The sequence below is a fragment of the Coturnix japonica genome, chromosome 9 (genome assembly GCF_001577835.2).
Source record: "Coturnix japonica isolate 7356 chromosome 9, Coturnix japonica 2.1, whole genome shotgun sequence".
Classification (NCBI taxonomy): Eukaryota; Metazoa; Chordata; class Aves; order Galliformes; family Phasianidae; genus Coturnix; species Coturnix japonica.
Window position 1 is genome coordinate 21,222,981 of NC_029524.1, and position 25,476 is coordinate 21,248,456.

At 38.1% G+C, this 25,476-nt stretch overlaps 2 protein-coding genes across 10 annotated transcripts in view; one reads left to right on the top strand and one right to left on the bottom strand.

The window, feature by feature from the left end:
• CP (ceruloplasmin) overlaps nt 1-25,476 on the top strand; it is a 58,252-nt gene that overhangs the window by 29,042 nt on the left and 3,734 nt on the right. For 2 of the 4 annotated variants that reach the window (XM_032446591.1, XM_032446589.1), the window contains exons 5-21: nt 6,254-6,343; nt 6,939-7,081; nt 7,705-7,885; nt 12,983-13,152; nt 14,244-14,488; nt 15,256-15,468; nt 15,932-16,105; nt 16,718-16,972; nt 18,102-18,267; nt 18,550-18,689; nt 19,276-19,416; nt 19,553-19,764; nt 20,336-20,486; nt 21,528-21,740; nt 22,751-22,958; nt 24,253-24,392; nt 24,797-24,925. In XM_032446591.1, coding sequence (XP_032302482.1) covers nt 6,254-6,343; nt 6,939-7,081; nt 7,705-7,885; nt 12,983-13,152; nt 14,244-14,488; nt 15,256-15,468; nt 15,932-16,105; nt 16,718-16,972; nt 18,102-18,267; nt 18,550-18,689; nt 19,276-19,416; nt 19,553-19,764; nt 20,336-20,486; nt 21,528-21,740; nt 22,751-22,958; nt 24,253-24,392; nt 24,797-24,925 — 2,971 coding nt within the window. Of the gene's footprint in view, nt 1-3,167; nt 4,371-6,253; nt 6,344-6,938; nt 7,082-7,704; nt 7,886-10,857; nt 10,968-12,982; nt 13,153-14,243; nt 14,489-15,255; nt 15,469-15,931; nt 16,106-16,717; nt 16,973-18,101; nt 18,268-18,549; nt 18,690-19,275; nt 19,417-19,552; nt 19,765-20,335; nt 20,487-21,527; nt 21,741-22,750; nt 22,959-24,252; nt 24,393-24,796; nt 24,926-25,476 lie in introns of those variants that run through there. The other 2 variants (XM_032446590.1, XM_015872122.2) reach the window with 2 other exon arrangements.
• The window catches only part of HPS3 (HPS3 biogenesis of lysosomal organelles complex 2 subunit 1), a 39,040-nt gene continuing 23,158 nt past the window's right edge, over nt 9,595-25,476 (bottom strand). For 2 of the 6 annotated variants that reach the window (XR_001557335.2, XM_015872124.2), the window contains one exon: nt 20,541-25,472. The gene's annotated coding sequence lies outside the window, so the exon portion shown is untranslated. Of the gene's footprint in view, nt 12,654-13,441; nt 13,629-16,999; nt 25,473-25,476 lie in introns of those variants that run through there. The other 4 variants (XR_004308407.1, XR_001557332.2, XR_001557333.2 and 1 more) reach the window with 4 other exon arrangements.

The window sequence follows — 25,476 nt, forward strand, 5'->3', positions numbered from 1 at the left end:
ATCTGTTTGGGGGTTAATCTTAGCACTTACATTTAGATACACTATTAGTGTTCTCTCACTTAATGTGATGGTTTCTTTTTGTTTCCCTCACAGACACTTTCTTGCTAGAAAACCAGAAAACGAGTTGGAGTTGCTGCATATGCATGGTGCATTGAGTATCCTGTGTTGTGTTTTTGTTTCTTAAATATTGTGTGTATACTGAAATGAATACTTTATTGTCAAACTGTGTGGTCACCATCAATTTAATTGACTTAGGGCTGGCCTCTGTTGTTGAATTCATATGAATGTCTTCCACTGACTTGCCTGCATCTAAAGATAAAATGAGCTGCTTTGGCTCATTTCATAGTAGTACAGACAACTGGGGTCAATAAACTTGTACTCACACAATAGCTCTCTATTTCATGCTGCTTTCCCAATAAAGTTGCATTTTTCATTCTGATGCTGAAATGAACATTAACTGAATCTAGTCTGCAGTGGGAATAAATGAAATCTCGACTGGAGCAACAAATAAAGCAACGGTAAAATGTGGATGACCAAGGGCTACAATGAACTTCTGCTTTTAAAGAAAGAACTGGAAAAGTATCAGGATATTTTAAAAGTGTGGATTTTTTTTTCCTAAGCTTCTGTCTCAAATACAGGTTTGTATTAAAATTACTCAGCAGCTGTCAGTGCGTCTGCCCATGCTGAAGCTGTTTTCTTGATCGTAGAGGAAGAGAAAGTGGTGGCATGGAACATAAATATAAAACTGAGGAGGAACTTCTTTACTTCAAAGGTGACAGAGCGCTGGAACAAATTGTCCAGCAAAGTGATGGAGTCTCCTTCTCTGGAGATATTCAGAACTCCCCCAAATGCTTTCTTGTGAAACCTACTGTAGGGAGCCTGCTTTGGGAGGGGGAGTTAGTATGAATAACCTCTAAAAGTCCCTGCCAATCCCTGTGATTCTGTGAAGTTATAACCTACTTTTTCCATTCAGCAGATACTGTCAGAGTACGAGATGCTTCAGTCTTCAAACTCTTTTATTCCCAAGGAGTGCTCACCTCCTGAATACTTAGTCTTGAAACAACAAAAAAGCACAGGTCTGGGTTCTTGTTTATTTTCATCCTCAATCAGCAGGGCCCCAGGCATGGCAGTATAGTTCAAATTCAGGTCAGCAGTGCTAGACTAATCTGAAAGATTAGACTTCACCAATAAGCAACCTGGAGATGGTGTCCAAAGATCCTGTGCAAGACCCTGAAGTTTATCTTGCAGCATATTGCAGCAAATGTTTTACCCCATAGTAAAGTAAATCTGAATTATACACTGCCAACAGCATTACTAGCAAGGTCAGTATGCTGCTAATAGTGGCATTTTTAAAGTGGAGAAAAAAAAAACAAAACAAAAACATACAAAAGATAGCATTGGTTTCGAAAAACTGAGACTAATTACCATTATTTCTCTGCTTTGGAATCTAGCAGGTAATGTCTTATTTGATAATGGACAGGTTAATTTCTGTCTGTGGGGAAAAGAATTTCCCACAGGTATCAGTGTATATTTAGTTCTACTTTTAACTAGGAGAGTGGTCTTTAAAAGTAGCCAGAAACTAGATGTTTTTCTCCTTCTCTCCTCCTATCCAAGGCTCTCACATACAATCATAAGAAGAAAAAAAAAAAAAGCGCTCAGTAGGAAGTTTGTGTTTTGAAACTCAGCATAAGCTGTTCTGGCAGCACTGTTCATTCATACATTAAAAATGCAGAATTAGTTAAGGGCAGTCTTTAGTGCAGCTGCTGCACACTGTATTTATCCCTGTCTTGCTCTGCTGTGGGAACGAAGATGTGCATGTATCCACAGTCAGTTCCTTGTTGCTGTGCAATGCAATGTCTTTGTATATGAGAAAGTACTTTGAAAGAGGATCTGTGAGGTTAAATTGGCTGTGAAATGAGGGGTAGGAGGAAGAGGAAAAAATAATATGATGAAATATGGTATAATTCTCAGAAAATTTAAAGGGTTTTTTTTTTGTTTTTTTTTTTTTTTTTTTACTTATACACTTGCATAGTTATTACTTCTCTTTCTGATACACAAAACTAATTAGAGAACTGAAACAAGGTTAGGTATGCCAATGAACAGAATGATTAAGGGAAAGTTTAGAACTAAAACTGTAGCTCAGTTCTGTGTAGGACCACCAATGTCACCACTCAGTGTTTATGTTGCTATTGTTAAAATAAGCTGATTGAATTCCTTCAGTACCTAAAGGCTAAGGCAGCCTTTTGGGATTTTTATTAGTTACATTATAGAAAAGCAGTTGTTTTGGGTTAGATTCCTTTCAGTTTGCAGAGGAGTCCTTCACCTAAAGTAAACTAAGGGTTTCCAGTAACGAGCTTTGCATGGACTCATGGATATTGGCAGCAACAGGAAACCAGCTCTTGCAACGCTTAAGATATTTGAGAAACTAATTGCTAGGCTTGCTTAATCCTTCGTGTAAAATGGTGGTGTCCTGTTCTGGCAGTACAGTGTGTTGGCAGCAAAACACACCTTGATGTGACATTTGCAGAGCTCAGTTTAAATATGAAGTCATAGTGTGTGTTGGTACACTGAAGAATGGATGCTATTTCAGGTGTCATTTTCTTAGTGAGTTTCTTCTAAACAGAACAGATTATAATGGGAAGTTGCCCACTCAATAGTAATTCAGGCATTTACTTTTTCTTTTCTGTTCTTAAAAATCAGGCCTGGGTTCTGATGTGCCTGCTTTTAATTCATCTGTTTTCCATTACCAGTAATGCACAGTACTTATACTACATCTTTGAGTCTGCCAGGGAAGGTTTGTCACTGGTTCCAGTTGGGGGGGGGGGCTTGCTGAAAACGTGCCCACAGTGATCAGGGAATAAAGAGAAAACATAGGAAAAACCTCAGAGTAACACCTGAGGGCTTTAAAGTGAAATCTCTTGGAGGAAAAAAGAGTGTGAAAGGGAAATGAAGAAAGGGAGAGTCACAGCAGATAATGGGTAGAAAAATGGTGCAGTAGCATGAGTACTACCATGTCCATTTTCTTGGGAAATATATACATATATAACATCATTGATTCTGAAAGATTCCCCCCCTGCCTTTTTTTTTTTTTTTTTTTTTTTTTGGTTTTCCTCTAATAATGAATTTCCTATTAAATAAACCTTTAGCTTGGTCTTGAACTACTTTTCTAATGACTCACCAGGGCCAGAAAAGAAAGAATGGTTTGTGCTTTGACACTCTGGCTCTGCTTTACTGGAATGGGTGCTTAGTTGCATAGGGCTGTTAGGACAATGACAGATGAAAATGAGGAAAGTGTCTGGCTTCTGCTTCTCACAATACTGTGCCACAAATGTATTTCAGAAAGTAGCCAGGCCTTTTGTTGTGTACTTAGGTGAGATCTGTAGCCATACATACTCAGGTGTAAATTCAGACTAAAATAATGTGAAATAGCAGGATTTATCTCATCAAACAGTTCAGCTTCATCATTCTGCTGAAAATAATAACAAAATGTGATGATATCTGCCTGGCAGTTTCTAGCTGGCGTTGTTTGAGCTTCTGCGTGCCCAGTGACATGCCCAAGACTCAAGTTAGTGTTTCCGAAGGAATGCCTCACATCAGCAGGCATAGCTGGGTTCCACAGGAACTGCATGTGCAGTCTAGTGTTGAAGGGGCCTCTCTCTCCTTTAGATTGTGTTGCTACACTTTTCTAATAGTAGTAACAGTTGTTCTTAAGCCGATATCTGCATGAACAATGGCAATGTGGATTTTCTGTGCAGACGTTTGACATCCGTCGAACAGCCCATGTAAGGTCGGAAAAATTATTGCTACAGTAATGATGAACAATCTGCCTCATGCCTTAGAATAGCTGCACAGGAATCCATTTCAACAGGAGGAGTGTGTTTCTAAGCGGTCACTAGGAAATGAGATTTTTTTTATGTTCCTTCCTGAGTCTAACTTGTACACATATTTCATTAGGAAGATCATTAAGGAGGATCTTTGAGAAGGGAAACTGCTGCTTAAGGACATATGCTCAGAAAGGACAGATAGTTTAGACAGCAGTATTTGTCTATTGCTCTACCAACAATTGAGTGCTTCTGTAGCAGCAGAATCATATGAAGTGACTGATTCAAACAGTAGAGCTCAGAACACATTTCATATTTAAAACCTTGTAATCTTTTGTTAGTTTAGAAGAGCAAAGCTAATATTCTTGAGAGATGGCTTTAGAAACATGTGGAAGCTGTTTGAGCTGTCTGCTGGTACCTCTTGCACTTTGGAGTATTGTTGTTAATGTCCTTTTATACTTTCCTAATGGGGATGCATCATATGTTGCCAGTTACCAGCATCCCAACTACGTGTGGTATTTTGAAGGCATCTGTTTCTCAGGTGTGATGGTAAGTGTTGATTTTATGGATCTTTAATGACTTGCAATTCTACTGCAAACAATCTTCAGTTACTGTGAAGTGAGATAATTACACTTCTGAAGGAAGTGTGGATTTCTTTCTTGCAACACTACAGGCAGAAAACTTGATCAATCTGAAGAAATTGTGAATATATTGAATGATATGCTGTGTATGCTACTTTATTTCATACATGTGATTTTGCAAGGCTGATTTATTTTTCCTGTTGGCTTTTTGTTTATGTGTAACTTACTCTTGTGTTATTGAGTCACGCACTATTTGAATTTATTGCTTTATGGATATAGAATTAAAGCTCTTCAGCAAGGCAAAGCAAAGATCTATAAAAGCCTGTAATAACTGTCCTTAGATTTTTAAGCTCTGTATGCAGAGGAGCAGATACAGTTCACAGTTTCAGTTATTAGGCTAAATACAGATAATTGTCTCACTGTGACTGGTGCAGTGATATATTTATCCTCATTACATTTGTAATATGCTCATCTGCAGTAATAGTATGGCATTGCCTACTGCACACGCTATTCACCAGGTTCATAAAGACCTGTAGTCTCAGGAAAAGAAAGTAGAAAGGTAACAAAAAAGTGTGAACAGAATCAGTATTTGAAAAGGGCAAATGTGCATTAGTGAGGTGTTTTTACAAAGCTGCTGAACTGGAAGAGATATTAAAACTTTATTTTTGTAATTATATATTCTTCTTAAAACAGAAGAAATCCCATCTTTTGTTGAGCATAGGGAACAAGGTATCATGCAAAGAATTTTAATGAAAAAGCACAGTTGGAAAACATAGCAAAAAAAAGTTAACTGCAAAAGCTACCTTCATGCTTTGAAACATTTTTAGCCTCTGGATCTTAAAACAATTTATTACTAGCATGTATATTTTCCTGTTACAAACAGGGTAGCAAATGAAAGCAGTTTGCTTGGAGGAGCATCCAGTACACCTGGAATCAACTGCCTCTGGTGTGGAAATGTAGTCCTACCATTTGTCATGGACTGATTCAGGCTGCATTGGAACAGGGGGAAGCTCTTGAGCACCTGCAGTGCATTAATTTAAATATATCGGAAGAGAAATGATTTCACATGGGTCTCTGAGCAACAACAAGCCTTTGAACAAATAACATGGGAGATAATGATGTAGCCTTTGAGCCAGTCTGGATGGGGCAAAATGTAAACAACATGCTCTACATGGGAGAGCGGTCGCACTTGGAGCCTCTGGCAGAAAGCCCCAAGGAAGACTTGAGGTCAACCCATAGGGTTTTGGAGTTGAGGATACAGAGGATCCGAGGCCCACTATACTCCAACTGAAAGAGAGATATTGGCAGCATATGAAGGGGTTCAAGCTGCTTCAGAAGTGGTTGGTACTGAAGCACATCTCCTCTTGGCTGTGAGAGAACTTCAGCTGGCATGTTTTGCTAGAGTTCATCCCAACAGTAAAAGTGTAAATGTCAGCAAATCTTCAGGTGGCTCATATTTTATGTATTTCCAAACAGTGGATTACCTAAAATGCTGCTATGACTGATAACCACTATATTTCTGAGTTAGCTCTGTCTTCTTGCAGTATTTTTACTAACAGCCCTTTCAAGTGACAAATCCAGGGCCTTCTCCTTTGTTTTTCCAAATGGTTTCAGAAACACTGCTGTCTCAATATTTCCTCATTCAGAGGACTGCCTTTCTGAGTGGGAGCTTGTGATTCTGGAATCCAAATCTTATTTATTGAAATTCTAGTATTAGGTTTTAATAATCCAGTAAGAAAATGAAAGTTCAACATAATACTGACTTTTTTTAGCACATGTGTTGGTAAGAAAGAGAATTAATCTCACTACAGCTGCAGTCATTTCACTTTCACTTACTGTGTTCCCTTACAGATTCTTCTGTTGGCAGTAATCCTCATAGCATTGGAGTGTAATGCATTCTACCGGTGCTGCCAGAGCGAGAGCTGTAACAAAACCTACAGAGTGAGTCTATCTTATATTTTTGCTTGTCTCTGGTATTTGTTCTCCATGGCTTCCTGCTCCTATGTCTGTAGTACATCCTTCTCTGCTCTGGTTCTGCTTCTTTTCACTGAGAAGGATTCTGAGTCAGGTTGAGAGGTCGCAGAAAGGGCAGCTCTTTCCTGTTGATGCATATTCAGGATGGAAAAAAAATTAGATTATAAAATAAGATGGCCAGAGTGTTTTAACAGTCCCCCAGCTAAACAGTTTCATCCCCTTGTGTTCCTTCCCTCCCCTCCCTCTCCCCCCCCCCAGTACCAACTCAATAGGCAATATTTGGGATGCAAACATTAAATAAGTGCTTATGTTACATTCTGAGATACAGTTTTGTAGGAATGCAAGTTTAAAAAGCATCAGTATTTAACTGATATTTATGAAACTGCCTTAAGTTCTGTCTTTGTTCTGTGTATGTATGCTTACTGATTGTTGCCTAGTATTTTTCTCTCAGTAGTGAAGACTGGGACAAGTGAAATTTAACCCTAAAAAAGTAGGTTGGCAGGGAGAGGGAGTGCATGTGATGTGGAGACTGCCCTCATACAGTAATATTTTCTCTCTTCAGAGTTTTATTTCAATTGTGCTAGCCATGCTTGGAGTTGCTTTCTCTGGATACAGTTGCATCATTTTTACTTTGGGATTGATTCAAGGCCCCTTCTGCAATTCATCAAGTGGATGGGATTACATCTTCAAAGATACTGTTGGAGGGTAAGAAACATCAGTTTTAACTGGTAGAATAAACAGTTCATCAAGACAGTGGTCAGATTCCTTAAGGACTTCACACAAAATGGCACAGTCTCTTGAACACAAAACCTATGTTCAACGAGCAACAGAATCTTCAAAGAAGGGTGTTTGCCTCCTAATGACAAATGCCTAAATGTAAGAATCTTCGTACTGATCAGACCTGGAGGTCCAAAGAGGCAAGTGCCCTTTATCTGGTGGTGATCACAACCATGTGTAGTAAAGAATAAAAGATTAGATTCAGTGTAGATGTATACTTCCACAATATTCTCTCAAATTCCTCAAGTTCGTCCTTCAAAGATTATAAAATGTCATTTTAACATTTAATAACTCAGTATGTTTCCTTTTAACACCTAAACTCAATGAGGTCTGCAGTTTGATTGTTGGAAGGTTATGTGTACAGCTGCAACATCTCATAAAACACCTGGCATGCTGTTGGTGTTTCAGACTCCAGAAGCTGGTTCCTAAATTTTAAGCATGGTTTTTTTTTTAAACATGGGTTTTCTGTATAGTAAAGGTAAAATAGTGTGTATAAATTTAATTGGAAAAATCACATTTAATTTTCCTCACATTGCTTTTTTTTCTAATAGGTACCTCACAAATTATTCTGCTTGGTCTCAATGTGCTGAACCTGCTAATGCTGTGGAATGGACCATCATTTTACTCTCTATTCTGATGACTCTTAGTGGACTGCAGTTGATAATCTGTTTTCTTAAAGCGGCTGCTGAACTGAAACGTGCACTGTGTGGGACCTATTCTGTTTTTATTCAGGTAACAAAAGACCTGAGGTAATTTCTTCTTAAGGGTCAGTTTAGCTTCAGCAGTTTTTCTTAGTGGAGAGAAACTTCTTGGTTTGTGCATTCTCCTTGATACTGTATATTTATTAGCAGAAGATATGTGCTGATAGTAAATCTGCTGCATCCTTGGGTCATCCAGGGGTGGTGGACTCTCACTCTAACCTTTAGTGCTATGATTAAAGAAAAAATGTGGCTGAGAATTTTACTCCCAGGTCAGCAAAAGCTTCTGAGAACCCTTCTTCTCTAGCATTCATTTGTATGCATATAGAGATTAGGTTAGGAGATGGATGTTTAAGTGAAACAAGTTATGTATTAGCTTGAGCTGAAAGAAAAACAAACAAAAAAACAGGCCTTACACTTCCTTCCTTTTTATTTGCAGGCTGGGATTCTCTGAAAATGGCAAAATGCTGAACCACCATTTTTCTAATGAAAAGCTGTTTCCTTACGTGTCTAGTTGGCTCCTGCACTGATTTTTTTTTTTTATTTTATTTTTTTCTTTAAACCCTCCAACTTGTTCTGACAGTAGGAAGCTTTCAGCACTGTGGAACTCCTTTTGTAGTAAAACGTTCTTTTTTGGAATAAATTGCTGTATTTATAGTACCTACTCTTTGTTTAGAAAATGAGAGTATTTGTTCTTCTGAAAGGGCCTGATTCAAAGTCTAGCACATCAGGAGAAATTCTCCCTTGAGAATTACTGTGTTAGACAAAGCCATGGTTTCTACATGGCTGAATTTTAGTTACAGACAAACTATGATGGTCAGGACAGATAGTAGCTCATGCTATGTTTTCTGTCCTAGAAGATTATTAACTATACAGAGCAATTTCTGAAAAAAGGCTAGCAAGTCATACCGAGGTAAGGCATTTAGGCCTGACTGAAAATGAGATATGCATCTCCAAAGTCAGCTATACTAGTTAATGTGCTGTACAGTTATACAATTGTACAGTTATACAGTCAATAGGTAAACAGAGGTTATGCAGATGTTTTGTACAAAAGATCATTGTGATTAAAAAAAAAAAAAAAAAAAGGCTTATCAGTGTTGAAGGATTGCAGTAAACTCCACAAGGGAGTGATCTCCAGAGAAAGAGATCCTGCCTTAGTGGTGCTCAGCCCTTAACTCAGATCTGGGAGAGGTGAAGCCAAGCTCCACCCCTGCCAGCAGCACAGCAAAATTGCCTTCACCTGTGCTCCTGCAGCTGACTCATTGCTTGTCTCAGGTGGTTAATCAGAGGTTCAGGCTGTGATCAGCAGTTTCCCATACAGTGTGCCTTTTTTACTCAAGTGGCAAGTTTTTGTTTTTAATCAAGAATTATGAGAATTTAGAAAATATAGGAGGAAACCCTGCAAAAACCAAGGACTAGCTTATTAGTACCCTGTAAATATCCTGACCTTGCTGCAGGAGAAGGCTGATATTCTTGCCAATAACATCAGAATTTCAGTAAGTTTATTCTGTTTCAAGGTAATTCTGAGATTTTGTGTTGATTTTCTGGCAGATATTTTGAAAAGCTGGTTTCTTTCTGCGGAATTTGAATATGTGCATTAAATTTTAATTTAGTTTATATGAAGTTAAAAGAAGTAATAAGAAATTACTGATGTTTATGAATGGGTCTATTCTTTTGGATGACAACTCAAGATGACGTGGATGTTCAGAGGCTTGCTAAAAAGGCATGATGACAAAACAAGGATTCTGCAATGGTAGACTTGTTCTTTCTCTAGGCATAAAAATGTGTCATATCATATAACTACTTAAATGATAATCTCACATTCCTATTGGGTTATGAATACTGTTCAAGGAGAGATTGCAAAAAAACCCACAAACTTTACAACCAGCTATTGCTCCTTCCTGTTATCTTGGAGAATCTTGTTGAGTTCATGCCTGTAAGCAATGGAGTTACTCATTTTGAAAAAGTTTGAAAAAAGGTCTTGTTACTTTGGATGAAAATTAGTACTTGTGGAGCATATAATCAGACTAGGAAAATCCTAAAATCGCAGAATATTGCTAAGGCAACTGGCCCTATTTCATCCAGGAAATCAGTGTTCTACTTATATTCCAGCTCAGCTGTGGGGAAAAGACAAGCTTATTTTTAGACATGTAGGATCTATTGAGGTACATTTTACTATGCTGGATAAGAGCAGTGTAATACAAAAAGTAGCTGTTGAAAGCACTTAACCCTTTTTATTACCATTTTATCTATCCTCTCCACTTTACAGTAACATCTGTCACTTATAATGAGAAACCTTGAGTGTAGCTGACAGAAGACACAAAGGTTTCAAAGCTTTTTCTGTAGGAATATTACCAGTAGTAGTGACAACCTAACCACTGATAAGGCTTGGCTGTCTTTACTTCATGTTTTTTTTCTGATTTTCCCCCATGAATCTACATTTCTGCTCTACCATAGGCTTGTGTCTCCTATTTTAGTGGCATAAATCAAAAGAAGAGATGTGCAATGTAGTTCTTGTTGAGTGTATCAATTCTGCAACCCTCTTTATCCATAATCCAGATACTGCCATGTTCATTACCCTGGCCAGAGCTTTTAAATAGGTGATTTATTCATTTGAAATTGACTATGCGAGTACTAAAAGCTGAAAGCGTTTTTTTTTTACACAGGTTTTCTAAAGGTAAAGCAGAGTTAAATTTGATCTAATCATTCAAAGGTTCCATTCAATCCTAAATATACAGTCTCTAATAAACGGTGCCTAGAAGCAAAACAAACCGAAAATGACAACACATGAAGATGATTCCTGTAAGGAGTATTAGCTGACATGAAATCCAGATGTACCTGAATGCTCTGATGGTGATGTCTGAGATTTGACTGGCTCTCCAGCTGCAGAATACAGGCTTAATCCCAACCATAGAAGGAAAACATGACTTCTGGAGCCCTGATGGGCTCCACCGTGCTGGCAGACAGGAAACCCTTTTTTGAAAGCTTTCCAAACCTGGAATGCACGCGCTGTCTGCTCAAATCTTCAGATAAGATACACCATGGTACTCCTGAACGAGAGCTGCAGATTGGAGTTCATAACTGTCTTAGTGAGGAGTTGATGCTGAAACCTGGAGGTAAGACTGTCAGCAGTTCGTTACAGTTCTCAAATCAAGGCAGAGTAATTGAGGAGCATCAAACCCCTAAGGCAAAGAAATGCTCATATTTTTACCCCTAAATAAATGAGGGTCTCCAGGACACTGGTTGTGTGCATTTTCTTCTCAGTAGTGACCTCTGAACACATTTAAACTAAATAGCTCACCTATGTGTGCACATAGACTAGCTGATTATTAAGGAACAACTTGGAATTTCAGTAGTATACAAGGAGGTATACATTTTATTGTTATTTATTTATTTATTTATTTCCTCATTTACTTTATAAAGAGGCATATGCAGCCTCAACAAACTGGCGTTCCCACTGATCACTGACTTTCATCTGCATAAAAGAAAAAATCTGTGCAGAAGTTGTTCTGAGCACATGATGCTAACTTGGGAAACTCCAAAATTTCATGATAGATCTAATCACATTTCAAAATGTGGCTTTGGTTACAGTCTGTTAGACAGAAGCAGAATTTTCCATTTAATGTGACTGTTCAGAAGGCTCCAAAAGGTGGTACTGTGGTGGTGATTGATGTTTTGTGCATGGATTGTGGTCACTATTGGTAATTTGTATGTGTAGCTTGTTCCAGGTACACAAACTTCAGATTTATTTGCTGTTGAAGGAAGCCTGCTGCACTTTAGTTATCGTCTGAATTTTAGCTTTCCATTGAAAATAATTTTTCTAAGCATTATGAACATGCTTCAGAGAAGCCACCATACAGGGAAAAATGTCGATTTCAATGTGTGATCAGTGCTCAGAGTGTAAAAGAGATTTTAAGAGTGCCCAAGTGACTGTGAACTTTTTTTTTTTAAATGAAGTGTTTACAATTTGCAAGTTTTCAGTTGGCCTGATATGTCCACAGCTTCAGATGAATCGTGACAGCATGGATATTATGCTTGAAAAAATTCCAAGGCTAGCTAGGTGCTTTTTAAAAGTCCTTGGCTTAAGGTCCAGTTCTGTTGTTATTTTGTGTTGACTAGTTTCATTGAAAAACATTTGCAGAATTTGAATAAAACAAAATGTACAACCTTCAGGAATGAATAGTAAATTTAGATAACAGTAGCTGTTAAGATAATCTTGAGCTTCATGCATCTTTTAATCATTGAGGAATGTGGTTTATCCTGTCTGATAGCAGGCCTGAAGGAGGATAACATGAGAAGTTAAATCTGTGGAATTTCTGAGCCTTTTTTTTTTCCATTTGGGCAGTACTGAAATTGTTTGGAAATGGAATGCAACCATTCCCCTGCCTCGGCCTCAATCCTTGAATACATATCCATTTCTTCTTTAGCTATATTTTCCATACTATGTACTAGAATTATATTTACATGGGAACTGTGGTAGGTTATCAGAGCTAATCTAAATATGTGTCTGTGTCTAAGTGGTGCTCTGAAAGTGGTAACTTCGGTCCTTCTTCATCCATCTCTGTCTTGCCAGTTTAGTAATTGCTGTACAAAGGGGAAGCAGAAGAGATCTGTAGATTCAGAAAGCACAAGGTAAATATGCAGCAGAAGTCTGCGAGACCTGCCTTGCTTTCAGTTATGTCCACACAGAAGCAGACACACAGGGAGAAACTGCTGTCATTTATAGCTTGTTCCAAGTGTACTTAAAACATTGTGTTCTTCAGCCAGACTTCACAGAATATATTTTCTCAATAGTATGCAGGCTACAGAGACAGGGATAAAGACAAAGAAGAAGGTAGCTAAAATTATTTACCTTCAATTAAGCTACAAGATTTACAATCTGTTAACAGTCTAAGTAGTAATTTGCATCCTAGTAGTTGGCAGAAATGGAAAAAATTCCTTTGAAGATTACGAGAACTAACAAGGTTACCAGAATCTCTTGTTTACACTTCACACACAGAGACATTGTGCAACATCTTACAATATTCGCCAAAGCAAACCGGGAGAGTAAGGGTGGGGGTGGGAAAGAAAGGCCATATAAAGGGAAATTGCATGTACCCATCATGTGTCTTTATTTCACGTTTTCCACAAGGTTTGTGGATGCAGAATGAAGCTGCACTTGCTAGAAGTTTTGCTGCTTTTTTGCTGTTACCGAACTAGGGCAGTGACCAGGGAGTATTACATTGGGATTATAGAGACAGCATGGGACTACGCACCTGGCAATACTGATCTTATATCTGGACAACATTTTGCAGAAGAAGAGTAAGTAATGTAGTTCATACTGATTGAGCTTTATTTTATAGCACTGTCTGCTCTAGATGCTTGGACCAGATTAGGACCTGGTGAAGTCAGTGAAATGAATTGTGCTGGTGTCCTTGGACTTGGTGGCAGACATATAAGGGAATTTTGACTTTTTCCTGACTTGCTTAAGAACTAAATTGCAGCTGTCTGCTGACTAAAAATGTTGTACAGTGTAATGTTCTTTTTGTGACTTTGTCAAAATGAAACTACTATTAACTAGAGGTAAGGAAATGATCACATGAATACCTACCTATTATTTTGAATTAGCCCAGTAGCAGTGATGAAGGGAAGGCTTCTGCTTTTATGTTTTTAAACTCAGAAGTTTAACACATCAAAATCTTTCTGCTGGGCACAATTTTCCTTTAGATGTTCGTTGTTGGCAGTGGTCACTTTCTTGTGGAGGTGCCACAGATGGGTTGTTTCTTGCAAGGAAGGCTCTGTGCAGCGTGAGAAAGAGAAATGGAGAATAACTGTGGTGAGGAGGAAGGGAATTCCCTGAAGACATGAGTAATAAATAAAGAAAACTCAGATATTAGAGGTACCAAAAAAAGTATTGGATAGGAAAAAAAAAAAGTCATCCTTTCTATTTTTTTCAGTGTCTTTAAAATGAAGTAGAACTGTATTAAATGAAGACAGTGAAGAAGTATATCAGAAATAGGAAGAGTCTTCTCCTCACTGACTGTAAAGTCAACATAACATGATACTTGTTGATTTTAACTGGCTATGGAAAATTATACAGAACTTGAAGCCTGCATGTACAAAAATGTTGAGCAGGAAGACCTATTGTTTGACTTAGAAGCAGCAGAAAATTGTATAGAATACCCTTATCTTCAGTCTACAAAATAGGTAGTAAAAATTTCTAGTTGGTGTGTAACATTTAGTCTCTATGTGGGTGCCTGTACTCCTCAGAAATATGAATATATTTGCTTCTGAAGACAGATTATACACAGTGCTACAAAGGCCTGGTCTTTGTTTGAGAGTCTGCTAATGAGCACTGTTCATATATAAAGTGAGTATCAGACATTATAGGTGTTTGTGTGTTTTCTTTACAGGCAAGCTGAAGTCTTCCTTAAAAGAGGACCACAAAGGATAGGAAGCATTTATAAGAAGGCTGTCTACACTCAGTACACCAATATTTTATATGACGTGATAGTTGAGAAACCTTCCTGGCTGGGTTTTTTAGGCCCTATCATTAAGGGAGAAGTTGGAGATTCTATTGTTATTCACTTGAAAAACTTTGCTTCCAGAAACTACACACTGCATCCACATGGTGTAACATACACAAAGGAAAATGAAGGTAAGCCTCTCCTGAGGAAATACTGTAATTCCAGTTTCCTCCTTGAAAACTACTGGGTGTAGTATGATGACATCTAGCCCCGAGGCTGTAGCCTGATGATCCACTCTGCCAGATGCACCTCACTGAGTAGTTTTCCACTATTATCTGCAAGAAAGACTGCACTGGAATATAGCCACCGGAAGTTTTATTAATAGACCTTAAAAACAGTGTGTGAATTATTGACTAGATACTGTCAAAAATAGTCTTTGGAAATTTTTCAGCAGGGAAATTATGAAATATTAGTTAAACACCTAATATTTTTAAAAGATTTTCATTACTTCTAATATGTGACTTGATACTGACACGCTATGGGAGCAGAACAGCATACTGTATGGTAAAATATAGAAAAGTGTTTACAATTTTACCACTGTTGCTCATATTTCAGCAACACCTGTGTTCCTTGGAGAGGAATGCAATGTTTTAGTACAGATTCCAAGATCAATATTTAACAAATATTTTAGCTGTTGTCTCTGTAGCAGAAGTACGTTGTGCCCTCCTAATAAAGAACTCAAATATATTTGTCAATGCACAGTCACAGAATTCAAAGTCAATTAAAGGAACTCTTTAGCAGAAGGGAAAGGTCTATTCATCTGATTTAAAATATTTGTTTTACCTCTGTTCAAGTATTCAATCCATGTTACTGCAGCATGTAGTCAACTTCAAAGCACTATTCTGACACTGTACTGTGAAATGTGTTACGTTAATGTTGGCTGTGTGCCATTCCTCAGGTGCTTTTTATCCAGACAATACCAAAGGTTTTGAAAAAAGAGATGATGCTGTGAAGCCTGGAGGCCAGTACACTTACACGTGGGATGTGACAGAAGATCAAGGTCCTGCTAAGGAAGATGCAGACTGCATAACCAGAGTTTACCACTCTCACATAGATGCTCCAAGAGATGTTGCCTCAGGGCTTGTTGGGCCTTTAATAATTTGCAAGAAAGGTAAAATATGAATCAACTACTACACATGCAAGGTGACTGACAACAGCAATTGATAAATATAAACTAATTTGCTGGAAGATGAAATTACAGGTCATTTTGAAATAGCAGGTTTCATCTTGTCAATTAGCTGTCTTCTAATAATAGGATGGGATTTAATTTGATTTTATGTGCTAGGCAAATGAGTGCAATGTGTTCATGCTAGCAATGCAAAGTGTAACACTGATATGTAGAACAAATGTTTTACATTCTTATCGCATACAATATTTATTCTTAGCAAAGTGATTTTATAGCATCTGTTAAAACAAACCTTTGTTTTCCCAATATGGCTGTAAGTTTATATGTATAGTCACACTCAAGATAAACAACAAAACATCAAGTAAACAGTCGCCAGCCTCACTGATACTGTGGTAAAAACTGAACAGATATTGCCAGTTGCTAGAGAATATGCTACTTTCTTTTTCAGGTGCAATGAATAAGGACAATGATAAATATGTTGATGCTGAATTTATCCTTATGTTCTCTGTGATGGATGAAAATCTCAGTTGGTATCTAGAGGACAATATCAGAACATACTGTTCTGAGCCTTCCAAAGTTGACAAGGATGATGAAGACTTTCAGGAAAGCAATAAAATGCACTGTGAGAACTTTATATTAATGTTACTTGCCATTGATGTAAAGAGGTATTGTTTTTTCTTATGGGTTGTCTCTTTTAAAGATTACTTTTTAAAACAGAACTTTTCCTTGGAAAATTAAACTCTTTTTAAATTAAAAACAAAACCACAAAGTAATGACCAGTGTTGAACAATCAACCCTTTGGAATTGTGAAAAAAGATTCCTACAGACCAGACTTTTTTTTCAGTTTTTTGGTTTGGTTTGGTTTATTCCAGTAAAATTTGCTGGGCACTGCAGACAGTTTTGTAATTCAGTTTTGTTTCTAAGTTACAAACCACTATATAATATTGCAGTTTAGAGAAAGAGATTTTACTGTCAACAATAAAGTACTTTTGGCTCATACATGGTTTCCACAATCATAGCAGGAGCTGCAGATAGATGGGAAGATAAAGTTTGTGTCTGATGTTGGTTAATTTTCAAAGCTCCAGTGTTTTGTTCTGAGATCCTCTCTATTCTGAAAAATAGGGTAATGGTTGTATGTCTCTCGCTTTTGAAGTAAAGATCCTGAGCTCTGTGAATATAATAGTAATAATTATTGTGGTGGATTGTTTTTTTTTTTGTTTGTTTGTTTTCCCAGCAATTAATGGGTACATGTATGGATACCTCCCAAATCTCACAATGTGTGCTGAAGATAAGGTAAAATGGCATCTTTTTGGCATGGGTAATGAAGCTGACATCCATTCAGTGTACTTTCATGGTCAGACCTTAATAGAGAGGCACCATCGAGTTGACACCATTAACCTCTTCCCAGCCACATTTATCGATGCTCTAATGATACCAAGGAATCCCGGGGAATGGCTGCTGAGCTGCCAAGTGAATGACCATGTAGAAGGTATGGAATAAATCACAGACGTCAGGATTTTTTTTCCAGCTTGAGATACCAATTTAATGAGTCTCTTTCATACTATGTGACTAGTTTTGTTATCACACTACGTGGTTATTTGCAGACAGTGTTCTCCTCAAAGGTAAAAAAACAGCATCTCTCTTATTGCAAATGAAGTGCCTACAAGTGTATGAGATAGGCTTGAGATGTACCCATAGAATCAAAAACATTGTTATTGGTAATGGAAATTGTTATCAACTGACAGCTATTGGCATTGCTACGTTTTTTGCATACTCGGACTTCAGCCAAACAATATCTTGATGTTTATCTTTTACTGAAAGTAACTCATCACAACATTCTGTTTGCCAACAAAAAAGTGCTATTTCCATGTTTGGGCAAGGGCACAAGACAGACAGGTTAACTTGCCTGACAGCGACACGTTCTGGAAAGAATATTGGCTAATAATCAGAGATGATCTGCATTTGTCTTCCTTGTATCTTAGTGTTCCCTTGTTTTGTTTTATTTATTAACCATGTTAGGTATGTAGAAGCTAATGCCACACTTTTTTTTTTTCTTTTTTTTTTTTTTTAAACATGATCTGTATCCCTCTGAGTTACATAAGTCCTTTGTCACAAAAATCACAACACTGAACTCAAAATCAGGCTCTGGGATCTGAAAATTCTGGCGTGTGAAGGAATGTGTTTGTCCTACAAATTCAGTTGCAGAGGGTAGATACTTCCAGATAACTAGAGAATCAAGCAGTATCTTGATGTGGATGATGCTTCATGGGCAACATGAAAATCCTACAAATTGGCCCAATATAACTGTAAAAGGGCACTTTTTTTTTTTTACTTTTTTTTTTTTTCCCCCCCCCTTTGGCACTGTTTGTACCTCCAGGAAGGAGACTTGCTAGCAGATCTGTCTCTTAGGGTACAGAGACCTAAGAGTTTCATAAGTGAGCCACTGTTTAGATTTAGAGGAAAACCTGGTCTGTCTTTTTGTACCTGGCTATGTCTAAAGTGCCAACTAGCAGTACTCTGGGAGTTCTCCAGGTAAGAGATGGAACTATTAGAATCATGGGAAGAAAAATGAATTGCAGCTTCTTTGCTTTAATTTTCTCTACATAATTTTTTTCCAGGTGGTATGCAGGCACTTTTTAAAGTAGAAGATTGCAGAAAATCTACAATAGATCACAATGAGACTACAAAGATAAGACAATACTTCATTGCTGCTGAAGAGATTATCTGGAATTATGGCCCATCTGCCCTCAACCATTTTACAGGACAAGAATTAACTGCTGACAGGTGAATTCCTCCAAGAAGTTTCACTTTCAAGCAGAAGTGATATTAGCATGCTAAATAGAGTAAGCTTTATGGTAGAATTTGCTTCTAAGTAGAATTTCTCATTGTCCTCAGCTCTGCTTAAATATTAATGCTAAGATAAGTATCAGAACAAATCAGTTCATTTTTTCCCTTACAATCTTAAGATACATTTTGCTGAAGTGTTAAGTAATGTCACTGTGTTGAAGAGGAATTCCAGTGTCGTGACTTGAACTTCTTGCATCTATTCCAATTTCTTTCACACAGTGAATCTTCTGTATTTTTTGAACAAAGTGAGACGAGAATTGGTGGCTCTTATAAAAAAGCCATTTACAAGGAATACACAGATGGTACTTTCACGGCACATAAAAAAAGGCTCCCAGAGGAAGAACATCTTGGTCTCTTAGGTAAGATATTTAGAATGAATCTGTTATGAAGATTTATCAGAGAAAAATATCACTTCTCCTGACTGGCCAATAGTGCCCTTTCATCTCCTCCCTCCTTGGTGCTCCCTTTCTCTATCAGACACTGATGCCTGCAGATTCCTCCAAAGGGCAACTCAGAGTGTATGCAAAGCTCTTAAAAGCAATGCTGTGGTCATCCTCAACTTGCCAGTGGGAGTACACCATGGTCTCTAAAGGGAAGGCCTGAATTACAAAGCCAGACTAGTCAATTCTACCTCTGTTTATAAGCTGGCTGCTTCTGACACAGTTTTGGAGTAAGTCTGAGATTGGTACTAATGTCCACAGGTTCCTTTCCAAAGGGAAAAACTGTGCTGTTTACACAGGGCCTTCATGGAAGGGGAACGGTCCAGTTGCAGGTGGGATGCTGTGAGATTTCACATGTGTGGGGCATGTAGGAGGGATCTGATTCATGGCCGGACAACCTCAGGGGCAGTTAATTTACAATGGGAAAAGCAGGCAGCCATTCATATAAGCTTGTAGTGGTTGCTATATCACTTGACACCAAATTAGATTTTGTGCTCTTTTTTAGGACCTGTTATCAAGGCAGAAGTGGAAGAGAGCATCAGGGTGACTTTCCGAAATAACGCCAGCCGCCCATTTAGCATCCAGCCCCATGGTGTGAGTTACCAAAAGAGCAACGAGGGAGCATTGTATAGAACTGCCTCCAGAGGTGCGCCTGTGGAGAGGGACCTCTCTGCCTGTGGACAAGCAGCAGAGAACAAGCTGTTGTGTACAATAATGCATTAAAGGTGAAGAAATAAATGGGTTTCATTCGGCTTAATTCCTTATGTTGATTTCTCTAACAGATACTGAATCTCCAGCCTCCCATGTCAGTCCCGGTGCTACGTTTACATATGAGTGGAACGTGCCAGAAGATGTGGGCCCCACAGACCAAGATCCAGACTGCTTAACTTGGCTTTATTACTCAGCTGTGGATTCAGTCAGAGACACCAATTCCGGCCTTGTGGGTCCTCTTTTGGTGTGCAGGAGAGGAGCTCTGCTTCCTTCTGCAAAACAGGTCAGTCAAAGAGAAAAAATATGCAAGCATTTGCATCACTGTAACTGAACCTGTTTTCTTTTCCCGAACTGGGCTCTGCACATCACCATCCAGCCCATGCACTGAGGGGAATATTTAAAAAATAAAAAAAATAATAAAAAAAAGGAAAAAAGTTTTGTTTTTTTTTTTTTAAAAAGCAAAATCATCAGCCTGGTTCCACATAAGCAGGCACTGTATGATGTAATCAGTGTCACAGTCATCAGCCTTCAAGGCTTAGGTAGATCGCAAATGATTAGAAAACTATAGAAACTTAAAAGATCGAGATATGAATCTGTTTCTGGAGGTGGTTCCTGCTGGTGGAAGGGCTGTTAGCAGCAGATATCTACTCACCACATACAGCAGGTAGACAGCTTTAGAGTTGTCCGAATGAAGTTTCAATGCATGCATCTACACTAGTTTGTGAATTATACTCAAAGCAATATACACAGAATGATTTTATTGTGGTTTTGTTGTTTTGGTTTTTTTTCTTCTTTTTCCTGGCATGATTTCTTCACTCGTTTTTATTTTCCTTTGTGCTATTTCTTCTCAACAGAAAAGTGTGACCAGGGAGTTTTTCCTACTTGCCACAGTATTTGATGAGAACCTGAGCTGGTACTTGGATGACAATATTTTGATGTTTGCATTAAATCCTAATGAAATTGACAAAGACAATGAGGACTTCCAGGAGTCTAACAAAATGCACTGTAAGAAAATTGCTTTTTGTATTTTGCTAATCAAATACTCCTTTTTTTTTTTTTCTGTAAGTTTTTCATTTTTGCAAGCTCACAGTGGAGACTGGGAGACTGTATAGTAACAGAGATGCTAATTTTCTTTCCACTGGAACAGACCATATTTGAAAGCAATTTAATTTCAGGTCAGAGTGGTTATCAGTTCAAAATGTACTGACAGCAGTTCAGTGTCAGCAGTGGACTATTTGGCACTGTTACATACCTCTTTCAGCAGACATGAAGGAACGAGGTCTGCAGCCCATGTGCAACCCCTATGAATGCAGCCAGGTAATAAGAGGAAAACTGACCTCTGCCCTACAGAAGATGTGGCTGAAACGAGTATTTTTTTTGTCCATAGCTGAGTGTCTTTACCACACTGGATGCCTTACAGTGAAAATCACTGCTTCTTTATAGAGCGGAGCTAATAGAGCTACGTGAATATATTTTGATACTGTAGCAAGTTATTTCCAGTTTTGTATGAAAGAACATTTTCTTCAGTTCTTAGCTTTGCAAATACTTTATTATCTTTAAAACAGATTTACCCATGCAGTTTCTTATACTTGCCTTTTGTGGCATTTCTATTACTTACAGAGCTTTGATAGTAAGCATTCCAGAAGAACCTGACAAAGGCTCAGCCTTCGGAAGGTTTGCACAGAAGTAAGAATCATTAACTTAAACCACCAGTGTTTGGGATCGTCTCCACTGTGTGAACATAGAACCATTGCAGTGTAAAGCAGTGAAGGTTCCAGGTGGTCAGGTCAGGTCCCTGTGATTTAGACAATGAAAGTGAGAACAGTTTGAAATTTTTTAATTTAAGTGCCAGGTTTAAAAAGTTTTTTTGCTTGAATAGGTCCTCTATTTTTGCTGCTGTGATATTTTATAATCTTTGCCACTCTAAGACATCACATTACATTTGATATTTATTTTTCAATATTATATTTGAATGTTATTTAATTTATATTGCAGAATTAAGTTGTGTTAATCAAATTTGGGTTTACTTCTTCAAATCTTCTGCAGCCATCAATGGTTATATGTATGGAAATCAACCCGGTCTTGAGATGTGTAAAGGTGAGGTGATTTCCTGGCACTTGATGGGCTTGGGAACGGAAGTCGATGTTCATGGGATATACTTTTCACATAACACATTCATAACAAAAGGAACAAGAAAGGATACGGCAAATCTATTTCCACATACATTTGTTACAGCTATTATGAAGCCTGATTCTGAAGGTAAGCGTCCTCTTTGGTGGTTGTTGTTTGGCTATTTGGGCTTTTTTGTTTGTTTTCAGCTTGGATCCCAGACAGAGCGGTATTGCATTGCTACCGAAATTCACTGCAGCTCTTCCTCTGCCATAAAAACTGCTATTGGCCTTTGGCTGGCAAAGGTTCTCTTGCCACAGTTCACAGCTGGTTTGCAGGACGCAAAAACACCCTGTGTTGCCAAAAACAGACCTTTCCAAGAAATCTGTTCTTTAGCTGAAGCCTTTTGATGTTCTTGTATAGCTCTACCGCTAAATGGGCAGGATCCTGCTTTCCTTCTGAATATCAACAGATTTTGGGAGTAGTAACTCTGATAGCTCTAGTGTGCCATGTCATCTTCCTATCCCAAAGGCTGTAGAATAGTACCCATAAAACAATTAAAAGCAGGCTTTTATTTAATCTTTCTCTTTTTTTTTGTGACAGTGGCTAAAAAAAGACAGGTTTGACTATGAGTACATTGAAGTAATTTCTGAAAGAAATGGCATGGAGTTACTTTATGATATTTTTAATTTTGAACAAAATGACTGAAAGGAGTAAAAATGTAGGCTTTTTTTTTTTTTTTTTTCTTTCTTCCTTTCTTCCTTTCTGGCTCAGCAGGACTGATACACAAGATATGTGAAAGCTCAAAGTGTTTGAAGTATACTGTTTGTTTAGGAACTGCTTACCTGTGAGCATGTTATGCTTAGGTAGAAACTGTAAATAGCAGGTATTTTGATCCCTGGGGACACTAAAGCTGTGTCTGAAGAGTTGCAAACAGTGTGCAAGCTCTTCGTGCTACATTTTCTTAGCTTCTACATCTGTACTGAACTGTATTATTACAAGTAGTCATATTACACAAAGAATTTCCATCTTATGCAAACAGTGGCTCATGTTTCAACCTCTAACTCTAGATCAAAACAGATAATGCAGTTCAGTAAGAGCAACAAGTAAAGATTGTCTTGAAACTGCCTTTAAGTGTTAACTTCCTGTGCAACCTCCAGGAATTTTTGAGGTATCGTGCCTGACAACAGATCACTACAGAGGAGGCATGAAACAGAAATACAAAGTGAAACCATGCCACTGGGGGAATGTGGATCCATCCCTGTATTTGCATGAGAAGACACACTATATTGCTGCCATAGAAGTTGAATGGGACTATTCCCCTAACAGGACGTGGGAATTTGAGCGGCATCAATATCACGAGGAGAGGTATATTAAAATGTATACTAAGGGGGTGAGAGGGGGAGGTAATGTGAAGAATGCAAAGCAACAAGTTCTCCTCTGAACTATTTCCTCCTTGCAATCCTGACATTTCTACACACATTTTCCTTTCAAGTGAGCCCTAGAAATATATATGCATTTCTGGTCATTCTCTGATAATGTTGCCATGTGTCCTAGCTTTACTTGTTATTGAGTTAGTTTTCTTCATAGTGTCTGGTATGATGTATTTTGGATTCAGAACAAATATCAACACTGATATTTTAGTTGTTGCTGAGCAGTGCTGTACACATACAAGGACTGTTCAGGTTTTCAGCTTCTCATGTTCTGCCAGTGATGCAGCTGGGGAGACATGAGGAAATGGGAGGACACAAGTGGATTCAGGACAGCTGACCTCAACTGGCCACAGAGATATCCTATACCATATGACATCATGTGAAAAAACTGTAAAACGGAGGGGAGCTGGCCAGGGTGGAGGCAGCCACTGCTCAAGAACTGCCTGGGCATTGTTGATGAAATGGTCCAGCTGCAGATTCTACTGGATCCTGGAATTGCATGTGCATTTATTATTTACTACTTTTGGTACCGTCCTTGATGTGGAATGCTTCAGATGTCCAACAAGTTGTAGATAGGACTTCTTTGTTCTGATATTTGATTACTTTAAAAAATTTAATGTTTATCTGAAATGTGAATAAGGTTCCTTTTTACTCCTCTCATGTATTTAATTTACACAAGACATTAAGTTTGTGATTGAATCCATTCATTGTGAAGCTCATCTACTTGTTCTGTTCCCAGTATTTGAATCTCACTGAGTGAACCGATGGCCTCAAATAATTCAAGTCAATTACCAGAAGGGGACAAATAATGAACTGAATTTGTGTGTGCCTCTTCTGCCTACACAGCTTAGTTCGAGAAGTAGATAGTAACTACCTACATTTATTGCTTCTATTGTATTTTCATGTTTATACTTTTTTTTTCAGCCTGATAGCAGATTTCCTTACCCTGTACACCACAGCAAATTCTCTCAGAGTTCTAAGTACAAGCAATATGGACCATGCTGTTAATAGGCTTGTTTTGGTGTTTGCTTGTTTGTTTGTTTTCCCTGTCTCCAACCCCCATGATATAAGCCAGGAAGCAGTGCCTCATTTTTCAACTCAGCAGTCTCTAGGTTAAATTTTTGTTTTACGGCTAATTTATTATCTGCAAAAGATGGTACAAAATACATGAAGAAAGGTCAGGTATATTGTAATATCTATTTACTGAGGTTTGTTTGTTTGTTTTTCAGCCCTGGCAATCCATTTTTAAATAAAGAAGACAAATTCATTGGCTCAAAATACAAAAAAGTAGTGTATCGTGAGTACACGGATCACACATTCAGTACTCCAAAAAGCAGAGCAGAGGAAGAGCAGCACCTTCAAATTCAAGGTAATTGTATTTCAACAATACTGAGTTTAGTTCTAGCCACACAGAGTATCTAAACCTATGTGGAATTGCTTCTTGCAATGCTTTCTTTACCAGATTCAATTGCTTGGTTTACCGGGCGAGGGGGGGGGGGGGAATAAGAAACCAGCAAACTACTGGTTTGCTGCCTGATTACAGTATTTTCAAAGCTGACAAAAAAAGTTGCCAACATCCAAGCTGACTTCAAATATAAATGCAGTATTTGCATAGGTGCTAAAATTTACATCCCTGTTTAGTTGCCTAACTTCAACTGCTGAAGTTGGCTTATCATGTTGTTGTGTGTTTCAGCACAGTAAGCTCTCTCTCTCTCTCTCACTCTGTTCTGATTATTTGCAAAATGATCTTAATCTTTCTTTTCAATTGAACAGGGCCGCTGATTATGTCAAGTATTGGAGATAAAATTAACATAGTTTTTAAGAATCTGGCATCAAGACCTTATTCTATACATGCCCACGGAGTGAAAACAGACAGTTCTGTTGTTGCTATAACCAACCCAGGTATCAAAGCACCTTTATGTTGTTTCTACATCAAGCCTTCTAGTAGGGTTTAGCAAGCTTTATTTTTAGGGAAGCACAAAAGACCTGGCATTTGTTAGTTTGTTGCTCTTAAGCTCAGGTTCTTACAAGTTTGATGCTGACCATGGCCGAGCTATCTCTACAATTAAAATGCCCCTCATAACTATTGCTGTGCATCTAGTCCTTGACATATCACTAATTTTTTTTTTTTATACACAACTTGGCCATGTCTTTTATGAAAGAAAGCAAATTTGGTGACACAAAGAAAGCATAGCTTATACTAGCTATTATCTTAAAAGTTATTCTGTGATCTTTACATAGGATATAATTATTGCTACTAAACATGGTAAAACATGCCATTGCTAATGGTATTGTGGGCTCTACCAGAAGAGAGGTGGCCAGCAGGGACAGGGAGGTGATTGCCCCTCTCTTGATCATCCTTGGGGTTCCTTCCAATCCAAGCCATTCCGTGATTCTATGATGCTAAGCAGGGCAGCCACAAAGAACATTGTCAAGAAGTACTGGGGTTCTGT